Source organism: Falco rusticolus, chromosome 12 (assembly GCF_015220075.1).
Source record: "Falco rusticolus isolate bFalRus1 chromosome 12, bFalRus1.pri, whole genome shotgun sequence".
Taxonomy (NCBI): domain Eukaryota; kingdom Metazoa; phylum Chordata; class Aves; order Falconiformes; family Falconidae; genus Falco; species Falco rusticolus.
Genome location: NC_051198.1, coordinates 2351107 through 2364521, shown reverse-complemented (window position 1 = coordinate 2364521; position 13415 = coordinate 2351107). Strand labels below are relative to the sequence as shown.

Here is a 13415-nt window from a genome sequence, read left to right as displayed (position 1 = left end):
CTAGAAGAAACATGTTCCAGTTGCTTTGGGTTTTTTCCTGTTCAGCAGAATAGGAACAACAGAACTTCAGGTTTTCCTCTTTTTCTTTGCATTAGAGATCCTGCATTTGCAAGTGTTTAAGAATTTTTAATTTTAAGCTCATACAAAAAGCCTTGCATAAGCAGTCACTGCCTAACAAGAGCTGCAGGAAGGAAATGGGGGAAGTTTCAGTACACATCTAGACTGACTTACATTTCTGGGCACAGCTCTTTCTTTAGGGTTCTGAGCCAAAGGCCATAGAAATCAACCCAAAAATTCTTATCTCTTTCCTAAAGAGATGTGGATCAGGCCTTGAACTGGCCTGTCAAATCGGTATAAACACAGATAAATCCGATTCCTCTCAGTTCTTTGTGCAAGAATAGGATGAGTAGTTTGGAATGTAAGTAGAGGAATAGTTTTGATAGGTCATTGATTATTTATTTTTTTCCTATTTAAATGTGGGGTTTATCTAGATTTTTCTAATGCTGTGCAATAGCACATTTAATGTCAAGACCCATGGCACTAACTGAAAGTTTTGCAGGACAATTACAGCACTGAAAAGAAAAGCAGCAGAATGATACATCCTTTTATCTACATGTGAATACATTTATGCATCTAAATCTATACATGAAGGTGTCTGGAAAGCGAAATTTCCCTTCTCCTATTTAGGTCAAAACCAAGAATAACACCTGTGTTACATATTACACACTGACCTAAATTGTAAGTCCATCCCTACACTTAGTACTGTCAGCATTTCAGAATAAAGCCTGTCTTTGGGGATTTTTTTATAACAACTTTGCCAGAAAATGTTCTTGGGGCCAGATCTTGATAGAGGTTCTCCATATGGGAGGAAATGTTTCTCAAATTTGAAAGAAATTTTTCCAGACTACTTTGGCTTAAAGGTAGAGGGAGAAAAGGATTCATTTCTAACAACTGATTTTATTTTAATGTAAATTCACTAATAATTTCTGTCTTTTTTGAGAGATTTTTATTGTAAAATTTGCTTCTTCACATATTGCAAAATAGTCTTTCCTGAAACATGAGACTGCAGATAGAATGAATTACTTTCCAGCATTACTTCAAACAGAAGATTTAGCTGAATTGATTAGATAATGCTTTGCCTGTAGATGTGCATGGAGCTGATGTGCCTAATCCTGCAAGGAAAACTCCCACTGAATTAAAGTCAGATCCTGGAAGCATTTGTGTGCATAAATGCAGTGCCTAAGCAGCAAAGCATTGCTCATGTGTCTGTATTGTATAATCAGATCTTTAAACAGCAATTTGTAAGAGCTTAGTCCTGTAAAAGTCAAGGATGGACGAGATTTACTGTGCCTCCTAATTTAGTCTATTTCTACTTCCAAATTTTCTCTGCAGCAAGAGAGTTACAGCAACAATTGCTACTGTACAGATAGCCAGGAATTTTCCAGCATAAGCCTTTTCATTCAGAACCATCCAAAACCCTCCACTGCTAAGTTTAGCCCCAAACAGTGACTGAAAATTTGACAAAGAAAGGGTTAACTTCTAAAGATTATTTTTTCACTTGATATTAAAACAAACACTTTCCTCATTATAAAAGAAGTCTTGGCCTCTTTTTAAACACATCTATGGTGGAAACAGCTGGAGGTAGGAAACTCAAGATCTGGCATGGATATGGGAAGTGCCTTTCTTTGTTCCAGTGAAAACTGGCCTTATTTGTCTGAGCATTGAGCCTTTGAAATTCACATTGTGTACATGTACAGAACACGGCACGGATTTCTTCACCAAGCTCAAGCAGGTCACAACCAAAGATGGCTGCTGCACATACATGCACCCTCAGCATTATGGCATAATAAAAAAATAATGAGTTTTTCAGACAAAAACAGAGGCAGCATCTCCTCGAGAATGCAAGTACATGCAGACAGGTACAAGAATGGGCTGTTGCACATGTTGTATGGTTTGCAGGTGAAAACCCAGCTCCAATGCACATTAGGAATGCTGAAACTTGGAAAAGCAGCCTGCTCCACCTCAAAACTAGGGCTAATCTGCAAGGAGAGCCTGTGGACAGTTAATACTGCCTGAGATAGCACCAACTGCAGCCAGTCTGCTCACCTTCCTCGGTCAGGCACAAGGGGCTAGTGCTGCTGTATGGAAAGGTATGCAGGAGAGGCACGGAGGGGCAACGGAGCAACAGCAGCCCCCTGGGGAGGCAAGCCTGTTTCTGGGGAATCCCTGTGGAAGCGTAACCTGTTTCCTTTTCAGGCCCATTAATCTTCTATCCTCGCCATTCCCCTGTACTTGCACAGAAAATGTGGACTCTTCCTAATGGAGCTGAAAAGATTTAGCACATGCTAGGAGTGCTGGATGCAAGGTTTTGGAAAAACGAGACCTACAAGCCACATTCACTGTATTGGTCAGCATTATGTCTGATCATGAGAAATCTTGGTTGAAAAGCAGAACAAAAAGCTCTGGAGTTTTACCTATTTAAAATAAACAAGACTAAGCAGTATTGTGGAGCTGAATATAAAAATAGAGTTAGAATGCAAATTGATCTCAGTGGCTGGAAGACAATCAGCATAAAACTGATATTTACAAAAGTTACTGGAAGAAAAAGTAAAGTACCATTCCTGTTAATATCCATGGAAGCAGTACCTAGCTCACATAAGCTTTTTTCCCATCTTTTCAGGAAGAGCAATAAACTCTACAGTCTCTTCAGATACAAGACATCAACAGTGAACTACCATAACTCCATTTGAATTAATTTCTCTTTTTTGATTACTCAGATATTGACGAATGCACCCTGCCTCCATATTGCCACCATCGATGCGTGAACACTCCTGGTTCCTATTATTGCCAGTGTAATGCTGGTTTCCAGTTAGCATCCAACAACCACACCTGTGTAGGTAAGAACTTCTCTGCATGTACTTACACATGAGTTCACAAATACTGACAGATGACTTGCCACAGTTAAAATTTAAGTATCTTCATCCCTTAAAAAAATACCAAAGAGTAAGACATATCAGTTGCTGTATTGACAGGCACTACTGCAAGTGATCCAAGTAGTACAGAAGGATTAGAAAGAAAATTGGAGCCTTATCGAAAGCCTCTTACTTTGTTTGCATAGCAGGTTTCTGAGGAGCATCTAGTTTGGCAACTGGAACCCTGGAAGTTTATATTAATTATTTAATCTTAGATTTAATTATTCTTTCACTTCTGGATTGCTTTGCATTGTCATTGGCTTTCATGATATTATTGCCAGTTCATCTAACAAAGGGTGGGACTGGAAACCAGGAGAAGCAATACTGTACCTCTGCAGTTAAGTGATTATCCTCAGCACGTGATAAACGTGGTGAGGAAAGCAAGCATGTATGTCACATTAGACTATCTGGAAAATAATGTTAAAAATGAAAATGTGTGTCACTAAGGACAGTGGCCCTTTAGAAGGCAAACACTAAGGGAAGCCTTGCAATAAACTAAGACTTCTGTTAAGATTGAAACTAAGTTCTGTTCTAGAAGAATTAGACTAATAATAAAAAGTAACTGTCTGCTGAAGTACAGAGAGAATGGCCATTAAAAAAAATCAACAGGTTGGTGATGGAGATGGTCAGAATTCCTTTATGGCTATAATTTTTATATATATAAAATCTATACTATATACATATTTTTATATAAAAAACCAGTCTGGGTTTTCCAACTTCTACCATTACTTCCAAGTGTTGCCATGTATTACCAAGTGCCCTGGCACACTGCATAGCACAGAAGCCAGAGGAACTTTGTTCTTCACCAAATGATAGTATAAAAAGAGTTGCACGTGGATACAACGTAATCATGTGACAAGTTGTTACTTATTTGACCCTTTCCATGGCTCAAATGCAAGGTGTATTCTTTCAGTTACACTCACAAATCCATGACAGCTGCGCATGCGTTAGGTGCTTCACCAAAACACCCCTTCTCTAACCTGCTGGCCTCCCAGCCTAGTAAAGCATACTCATACAAGGAAAGGTGAAGTAAATCTTAAGAAGAAAATTTGTACATGAATGGTTGCTGCATCAAGACAGACTTTCACATCTGCAACAGTCATCTGGCAGAAGAGGTACTTGACAGCTGCACCAATTGCACTTGTGTTACAGCTTTTGCATATATTGAAAGTGGGTCAATATTTCTTGGAAGAAAAACAAACAGAATTGTGGCTTTGCCTAGCTTTTTTTTTTCCTTCTGGTAGCATTGTCATGATGTACATTCTTTGCACTCTTGCCAGAAATTAACTAAAGAGAGGAAGAAAAAATAAAACTATGCTGTAATCGGTTTTCCTCTATTACCACTCATTTTCAAGACTAGGAGGTTCATCATATAGAGAATTAATATCCTTCTCATTGGTTTAGTTTTTGTGAATGCCTGATCTTAGTCGTCTTTGTCAGTTTTTAGGTGTATCTATAAATGACTGACTGTTGCTGACATATCAGCATTTGCAAAAGCCATGAACTCTATCTTTTTCCAGACACAGCTCTCTACTAATGGTTATATCTGATAAACACAAATATGAATTAAAATCATGCAGGGAAGTAATACAAGGGAAAATACACTAAAATCTGCAGAGAAAATTACAGAGGAGCAGCAGTTAGTCAACAGCCTATGAAAAACAAGTGTTACAGATTCCAGAGATGATTACAGTTATATAAACTTCCTATTAAAAATTGCTTTTCTCATACCATAGTGTTCTCACATATGTTCTTAGGATGGACACATCATGGAAAAAGTCTAGCACAGAAACATACCTTCCCCCAATATGGTCTAGGCCTTACAGCATTGCAAAACTCTACTGGCCTCAAAGGCTTATGTTATAATTGTAATGGAATTTAAAAGAACAAATTTTAGAGTAATAAATAGCTCAAATCTTAACCATGGCATGCTGAGAGGCCTTATCAGTATATGTTCCTTATATCAATTATTTATAGAGACTTGGCATTTCATACCTGAAAAAGAGACACTGGAATGTGGAGTTTAATAGCCACACTAAACATTTTTGGAAGAATTCATCACACATTAGAATAACTCTCATTCCTGGAAAAACACTCTTTTTCTACATGGAATGTAAAGCATAGATCTGACATTGTTCCAGTGACTGCAGATCTGTATTGATACAGTCAACTGAGCTTCTGCTAAGCAATAGACCCAGACTGAGGACTAATCCCTTTAATCAGCCTAATTATCAGCTACACAAGATAAAGATCTGTAATTTTTCCTTTCAGACATAAATGAATGTGATGCCAATAACCCATGTGCACAACAGTGTTACAATATACTGGGTTCTTTCATCTGTCAGTGTAATCCAGGATTTGAGTTAAGCAGTGACAGAATTAACTGTGAAGGTAAGCAATTTTTCTTTTGTCTTGGAAGAGCATTTTATTATTTTTTTTAAATTATTTTCTCAGAAGTCTTTCTTTGAGCTAAGGGATAGAATTCAAGTGGAGCCACCCTGTGGGTGCAGTTTGTAGCCAAAACCCTTAAGAAATTTATTGTTTGATTTTTGCAAATGTGGTTGCTATGCACACCTTAGTGGCTGCATTCAGGTACACTCAGATATGGGTATCTCTAATAGTAAGTGCAAAACAGGACAGACATTACATTTCAGATCACAGCTGGGAAGAATAAGGCTTCTGAATACTTGTTTCACAAACTCACTTGAATTGTGTGTGGTCTAATGCTGATGACCATTAAATGAATCTGAAAGGAATGCAAACCAAAAACAAGTGTAATTTTGTGTGTTGTTAGGTTCCTCTGAAAATAAAACCTCAAATTTTTTATTTTAAGGAAGTGACAATTGTGCTTTTGAGGTGTTTTCAAGCCTGTGTATACAAACAGCGTGTCTCCTGACGATTATACAATCAACACTATTTCCTCTGCCAGAGCCTCCACAGGGGTCCTCTAATCTCCTTTTGGATACATGATGATCTCACCCTTAAAGCCCATATCCTTTCTACCAGTCTTTTCGAGCCAAAGAGGTCGTTTTGGTTTACCACTGCCCTCCTAAACAAGCCAGCAGACCTATTACAGATGCTCCCTTTCCAAGCTTCTTAAGCTATTTCTCCTTGCAAGTGAACAGAACAGGGAGCAGCAAGTATGCAGCCTCCAAGGACATCCCTGACATAAAATCAAGAACTGGGCTCAAACCTCAGAGGTAGTAGGAGGGAGTTATGCTTTTTTCCAAACCATTCCCTAGTTTTGATGGGTTTAATTTAATTTCCTGTTAAAGACATATACTGTTAAAATCTGTTTCACCCTACACTTCTCTAGCAAGGGACGGAGGGTTACACAAGGATAAAAAAAGCAAAGGAGAATGGTATACACTGAATATTATTTGAAGATAAGAAAGTGGCCTTCCTCTCTTTCCCAAAGAGCTACTCCATTAGCATAGGGCACAAGTACAAAGGCAATATTGTTGCCTTATGAACTAACCTCACATGTGTGTCTGTTGTGAAAGTACTCACATTTTGGAATACTAGAAGTATAAATTCTTTCAAGAATTATTTTCCCAAATATGTTCTGAAGTCTAGTTTAGCTTCTGCTTCCTCAGTTCCAAGATTCTCATTTGGAAGTTTATCAATAAAACACAGGTAGAACTAGCCCTTCTGTTTGCAACTTTGAGGCATTAAGCAGTATATTTCAGGTTTTTGATAACTTACTCTTTTTAGACAGAATTCATTCTTTTTTTCCTGTTAGAACCAGCATTTAGCTATTATATTTAGTTCTGTAACAAGGTAGATGTTAAAAAAACCCAAGAACTTTAATATCGCTTGCTCTCTGCAGACACTGATGAGTGCAGAACCTCAAGTTATATATGTCAATATCAGTGTGTCAATGAACCAGGAAAATTCTCATGTGTCTGTCCTGAGGGATACCAGGTAGTAGGAGGCAGAACATGTCAAGGTAAGTGTCTCATCTTAGCAGTCTCAATACTGTATTATTAATCACACCATTTCAGGCAAGACTAAGAATGCTTGCTATCTAAATATTTGTCAGGACAGAATTATCATTATGTTAGCAAAAGATAGGTTGATAAAGCATTTGATGATTAATTGTCTATCTTATATTAATTCTTATTTGATTCCTTCAGCTCAAACTCTTAAGTCCTTGAGATTACTAGGAAAATTTCAGTTGTTGAAACCCTTAGATAAAACTTGTCTTGGATGTCTAGGTAGCAAGTCTAAGTTTCAGAGATAAATATCTCGGAAAAAAATCAGGCCTTTTTTGTGGTTTGTTTGTTTGTTTTTTCAGACACTAAACACAGCTTTATATCATGTTTCATTTTTTCCTAAATCCAGCCACAGTAGAAATTAAAGATACAGCTCTTCTGATAACAGGAGAGGGGAAAAAAGCAAGACTTGTGCAGCTTAGATAATTTGTGTTTAGAAAAAGAAATGTTCTGGTCAGGTGCCACTGAATGACAAAATTTTGAAGTTTGTAGGTTTTCCTCACTGGTGTTAAATATCTCTGCATCTTATTAGAGAATATTGCAGAACAACATATTAAGTGCAAGAATTATTGCTTCTGTGATCCAGAACCCAATTTAACAGTCATTATTTTTAGACATAAATAGGTGTGCTAATTATTGACAGAAGGGATGAGGAAATAACTCATTTTTTATTAATAGCTTTTTATAAAAATCCAGAATAATTTCTATCCCTTCCTAAGAACCACAGTTGATACTTAATATTGTGGACTGGGTAGTTTGACCATCTAAAAAATCTGTTTGTGCCTTCCGAGAGATTACATTTAAGTAAACCCTTTCTATGACACTGTTAATTTCAGGATACCATATATGTAGACACTAGTGGGGTTCTGACACTCAGGATAATAGAGCATTAATGTAGTGCAAGTCTGACAGTCCCCACCTCTATTCAGGGTTATTTTCCCAAGCAAAAGAAGCAGCTCTGCTTTACACAATAATTTAAGTTTTCATTATTCCTTTCAAGGCTATTTTAGTTAAAATGTATCCATTAACTAAGCACTTTAATTGCTAGTGTTTCATCATCTAACTAAAGATGAGAACCAGCAGAAGGCAGGAAATCACAATTCTTCCTTCAAACCTTTCTCTGTCTACAAGATATCTGCTGCTATAACATCATTGTTTGCCAAAGTATTTCTACAGTTTCATTACATTTGTTTAACGTGCATCTTCAGCCAACTAAAAAATCTTCAGGCTTAATTAACACTCAATAAACATGTCTGCATAGAGAAATCCTTTATAGCCAGGCCCTAGAAAAGCAGGGTAAAGATGACAAGCAGGTACCTTTTGTTGTTATTTTGAAGACATTGTGGGTTTTCAGCAAACCCATTTCCATCTGCTTTGACACAGCCCCTTTTCCTTCCTCCTAGATATAAATGAATGCGAGACTACGAATGAATGCAGAGAGGATGAAATTTGCTGGAATTACCATGGAGGATTTCGTTGTTACCCAAGAAATCCTTGTCAAGAGCCCTACGTCCTTACATCTGAGAAGTAAGAGAAAGATGTCTTTCATTTTTCAGGATCCTCCTCAACAGGCAATATGACCAAATACAACAGAAAGCAAGTACCATTTGTTTGCAGCTATCACAGTTTCATCCTTTTTTGTTTTTCAGCCGCTGTGTCTGCCCTGTATCAAATGCCATTTGCCGAGAGCTGCCTTACTCTGTTGTGTACAAATACATGAGCATCCGTTCTGACAGAACAGTACCCTCCGATATCTTCCAGATTCAGGCAACCACTATTTACCCTAATACTATTAACACATTCCGGATCAAGTCTGGAAACGAAAATGGAGAATTTTACCTGAGAGTAAGTATCAGTGGGAGTTGGACCCTGAGCGGGCTATAAAAACCACCAGTGCTACTAAGTGTTATAGCATCTTGCCATTTTGACAAACCCATCAAACATCCCCTGTAAGATTATCACAGCATCCCAAGGTTTATCAGCTTTTTGATGCTTCCTTATTAAATGTGCTTAGTTTCCTAATATTGAAAAGCCTTTTACTTTTGTACCTGAAACCTCTGAACTGAGAGCCAAATATTTCTTTCAAATTAACACTAGTAGTGATCACGAACATTTAGCAATCCTGGGACACCCATGTTGGATTCAAATGAGATATCTCTGTGCTTTTCACTCTGTACTAACACACCACATACCTGTATTTAGGGGAGGATTAAAAGAAAGTTTTACAATTACTTTAATCACATTTCTCATTTTTATAAAAAAAGTAAAGAAATCAATAGTAGCTTGAGATGGGGCACTGATTTCTAGAGCGCTAAGTTCAGGCCAACTTACAAAGGTTTTGTGTTGAGACATGCTTAAACCTCTGTTTCCCCATGTTGCTGCAACTAATCCAGAAAACCACAAAAGTTTAAATTACTTACAATAGCAGTATTTCCTGTTGGTATAACGCATTCAAGTAGATACACATGAGTGAAAGTGTCTATAACATCTGCTTTTTAAGATTTTTTTGGAAGAAATCTGATTTTCTTGGACACTTGTAATATTTACAAATTCCTGGGAAATCCTGTTTGCTTCATATGTGGCTTGGCACTCAGTAAAACAATCAGCACAAAAAGCTTCAATCAGAACTACATTAATTGGAAGGGTTTCACTTTTGTTTATTTTTCTTCAAATCTGAACATTCAGAAGTTTTGATAGTACATCCACAAAGTGTACCAAGATATGGCATTGCCTATGTAAATCACATTTCCCCAAGATGGGAACAAGGAACTACTCATCTGTGTATCTCACTTGTTCTGGTATAATTTATAATCCAGTGCTTTTCTCTGGATTTAATACAGATCAAAACCCCATACCTACCCCAAAAATACAAGCAGTTATTTGCTTAAAAAAAAAGATCACTCCAGCTCTAGTTTGGGTTAAACCCCAACCTAGCCTTCCTTCAGACTGACTTTCTTTAGACTAACAATTCCAATCTTCTGTTGCCACCCAACAAGAAATCGCAAGCCTTAAATAAGGAAGCGTGTGTTTATTCCTGCTAAGGGACTGTGGTAAACAAAGGCTTACTTAAAAGTTATTCCCATTGTTTTAGTAAAACTCTGAGCTGAGTTTCAGATACAGCAGATGGATTGGATTCATCTGTATGCCCTTATTTGACATGGTGAGAAAATATTTGTAGTAGGTAAAGGGAGAGATGGAGTTTACCCTTTTATTATCATCAGTATATTACAAAACTGTTTAATGGACTAGCAGCATGCCACAGACAAGGCCTGTCAATGTTCCCCAGCAGCACGATCCCAGACTGAGAAAAGAGCTTCAGAGCAGTACAATATGGGGATGGCAATAGGCATACCAGTTGCAAAAATTCCCAGTGTTTATAAGGGGAGCACGACTTCCTCTGGACTACAAACCATGAGATAGAGTTTCCCTCCACTGAACAAGCTACATCACTGTTAAAGATATTAGATCTCTCTTGTTTTACTTATTCTCCATATATTTTAAAAGCTGATAGATGGGGATAAAAACAAAGACCATCCTGGGATAGATTACCACTTTTCATGTCCTTTAGAAGAGGCAGCATAACCAGAAACAGATTTTGCTGTGCAGTTTATTCCTTTGAGCCCTAGTCAGGTAAAGTGTTCCCTGCAGCAAAGCCAGGTGTGAGATTAGTCATGGCCATTTAAAAATGTTAAAAGAATACTTGCATTATATATCTCTGTGCTGAGACAGAGCATTTTTACTGTGTAGTAAGACACAGGCACTCTCTTCATGCTAGTAACTAGGAAATCGTTTTAGATTCGACAGAATTAAACTTTTTTTTTTCTGTTGTTCTTCCAGCAAACAAGCGCCGTAAGTGCAATGCTTGTACTGGTGAAATCACTATCAGGACCAAGAGAACACATTGTGGACCTGGAGATGCTAACAGTCAACAGTTTGAATTATCGTACAAGCTCGGTGTTAAGATTAACAATAATAGTGGGACCTTATGCATTTTAGTGGTTTTCAATAACCCTTCACTGGCACTTAAAGCAGCCAAAGAATATTATCTTAAAGAAAGCACTTACTATTTTATTTATAGATTCTGCTCTTTTTTTTTTTTTAAGATTTGTTTAGTAAGTTGATATCTTTAATCCACACATTACACCTGTAATTCAAAATTAGTAGATGTGTTCCATAGTATAACATGGGCATTGTCACTTTCTGTATAAAGATTTAAATCTTTTTTATTACCTTTCTTGGACTAGATACATACTACACTTTTGTGTGAAAACTGTACGTTCATACTATCCTGTAAAACTTCACACATCCTTCCTAGCCAAATAAGGTCATTCAATTATGAGGTGTTCTTTTTATTTCAAATGCTAATGCAGCTACACTGACAATCTCTAAAAGAAAAAAAAAAATGTAGTATGAGTGATACACAAAGTAATGGTTATCTGATAAGCTAAAATATATTTCTTTTTAACTATTTTGTAACAAAAGATAATGGTCAATAAAAATCTATTTCTGTAGACATTTATGTGCTATCACAGTTGGTTTTTGTAATCTGGGTTGGAGGCAAAGTTACATTGTGAGAAACATTTTGCATTGGGTTTTTATATGCAGATTGCGTTAACCATACCACAGAATAACATTCTGCTCTCTCCAAGAAAAATAGACCATAGGAAGAAAATTTCTCCGACAGGGAAAGAAACTCCAAATGGAAAATCAGCACGCAGGGCACATGTGTCCATGCTTTCTCCTGAAAACACTGTTGGTAGTTACTGGTTAGAGGGATACAGCGTTTCCAGACAGAGCACTGTTGGTAGTTACTGGTTAAAGGAATACAGCATTTTCAGACAGAAGTTAACATGCTATTTTTCCAGAAATATTATGTTGTATACTAATAATTGAGTGCATTTGCAATAATAAGTTATATCATTTTCAGGCACTCGGTCCTATTCCTGCTCTTACAACTCAGATTTATCATGTACAGTGTTCATAAAATTTATTTCTAATTCAAGAACTAATAACATCTTTTGTAATATGTAAAATCTTTCTTGATTAAAACATAGTAGTTAATCTTTTGATGTACAAAATTTTTAATAAAGATCACTTACCATATTGTATTTAGTCTTTTTTAAGGTAGTTTATTATTGAGGCCGCATTAGAGGGCTGAATTGTCAGCTACTGTGGGAGTCAGCAAAGCCCCGTCAAGTTCTGCAGTCAGAATGAACCAGATATCTGTCCATATGGTATTAGTTCATGGAAGACTAAAACCACAATTCCTTTGTAGAGGGACAAACATACTACCTACTGAGTTGCAGGTTTACCGTCATTAAAAGAAGAAAAAATACACCAACATACATATAATGCTAGTTAGTTGCTCATTTACAGGAAGGAGCCTCTTTTCTACTTAAAATTCATTTTCTGTAGAAAATATTTGCATATTTGTGAATAGTGCATAGATTATACAAAAAAACCCCCTTGTGATGCAGACCCACTGATTCGTATTTACAGTCACCCTCAGTGATTGCTTTCAGAGGATGTGCCCAGAGAGGCAATAAGCATTGCTGGAGGACTTGGCATCCAGAAGTCCTGCACAGCAAGAAAGCAAAAACTCACTCCAGAATATAAAACTTAGAACAGGCCACAACTGCTCTGGTTTAGGGTGACACATCCCCCACGCTCAGACAAATTGCAGAGCAAGACCCTATTATCCAATGATCATTCCTTCAGGCAGTCATTTGTGGCTTTAAACAAATACTTCATCTGCCAAAAGGGTCAAAGCACATGGTTGTAGCATAGACCAGAAAATAGTGCTGGCGCTGCGTTGCGTTTCTTTGCCTGAGGCCCCAGAGCTGTGGGGTGAGACCCAGGTAGCCTTCATCCCTCTCTGTAGAGAGCAGCTCACCAATACAGCCCCAGCTGCTTCGTAGAGGGATTTAATTGGTGTATTCTATGGTGAAAACTCTTTGTATCAGTTTGGCTTGTAGGAAGCTCCTTCCTCTCCCCAAAGGGATTCCTCCCCATTCATCATTACTACAAATCCACTTGGTTTGAAAGGCAGCTCCTCAGCCCACACATGTACTGAGCAAAACGCCTCTGACCACCTCCCCCTCCTCCTCACAATTCTTGTGGCAAACAGCACATGTTCGTTTCCATACTCAGTTTGTCAACTAACATTTTCTCTCTACATAGTCTGTCCTCACAAACAAGCTGCCCTGGCCCTCAAGCATCCCCCTCTCTGCCCTCAGCGTTAACACTGTTCTTTTACACTGACTTTTAACTTGCCAAATTGTGTAATTCAGCATTGCCCGTTCCAAGAAACAATCAATTTTGTTGTTGTTTCTAGGTTTAAGATGGGCAGTTTTCTCTTGGTAGGTGCCCAGAGGAGGCTGAAGTAGCTTTACCTCCTTCAGTCCTGGAACTTTCAGGGCACCAGGCTGGTCCCTGTAGTGAATTAAGC

General features: G+C 37.7%; 1 protein-coding gene across 2 annotated transcripts in view; it reads left to right on the top strand.

The window, feature by feature from the left end:
* EFEMP1 (EGF containing fibulin extracellular matrix protein 1) overlaps positions 1–11486 on the top strand; it is a 48997-nt gene extending 37511 nt beyond the window's left edge. For both annotated transcript variants that reach the window (XM_037405890.1, XM_037405891.1), the window contains exons 6-11: positions 2778–2897; positions 5244–5363; positions 6802–6921; positions 8371–8494; positions 8617–8812; positions 10805–11486. In XM_037405890.1, coding sequence (XP_037261787.1) covers positions 2778–2897; positions 5244–5363; positions 6802–6921; positions 8371–8494; positions 8617–8812; positions 10805–10963 — 839 coding nt within the window. In that variant the 3' untranslated portion in view covers positions 10964–11486. The remainder of the gene's footprint in view (positions 1–2777; positions 2898–5243; positions 5364–6801; positions 6922–8370; positions 8495–8616; positions 8813–10804) is intronic.
* Positions 11487–13415: the final 1929 nt, after the last annotated feature.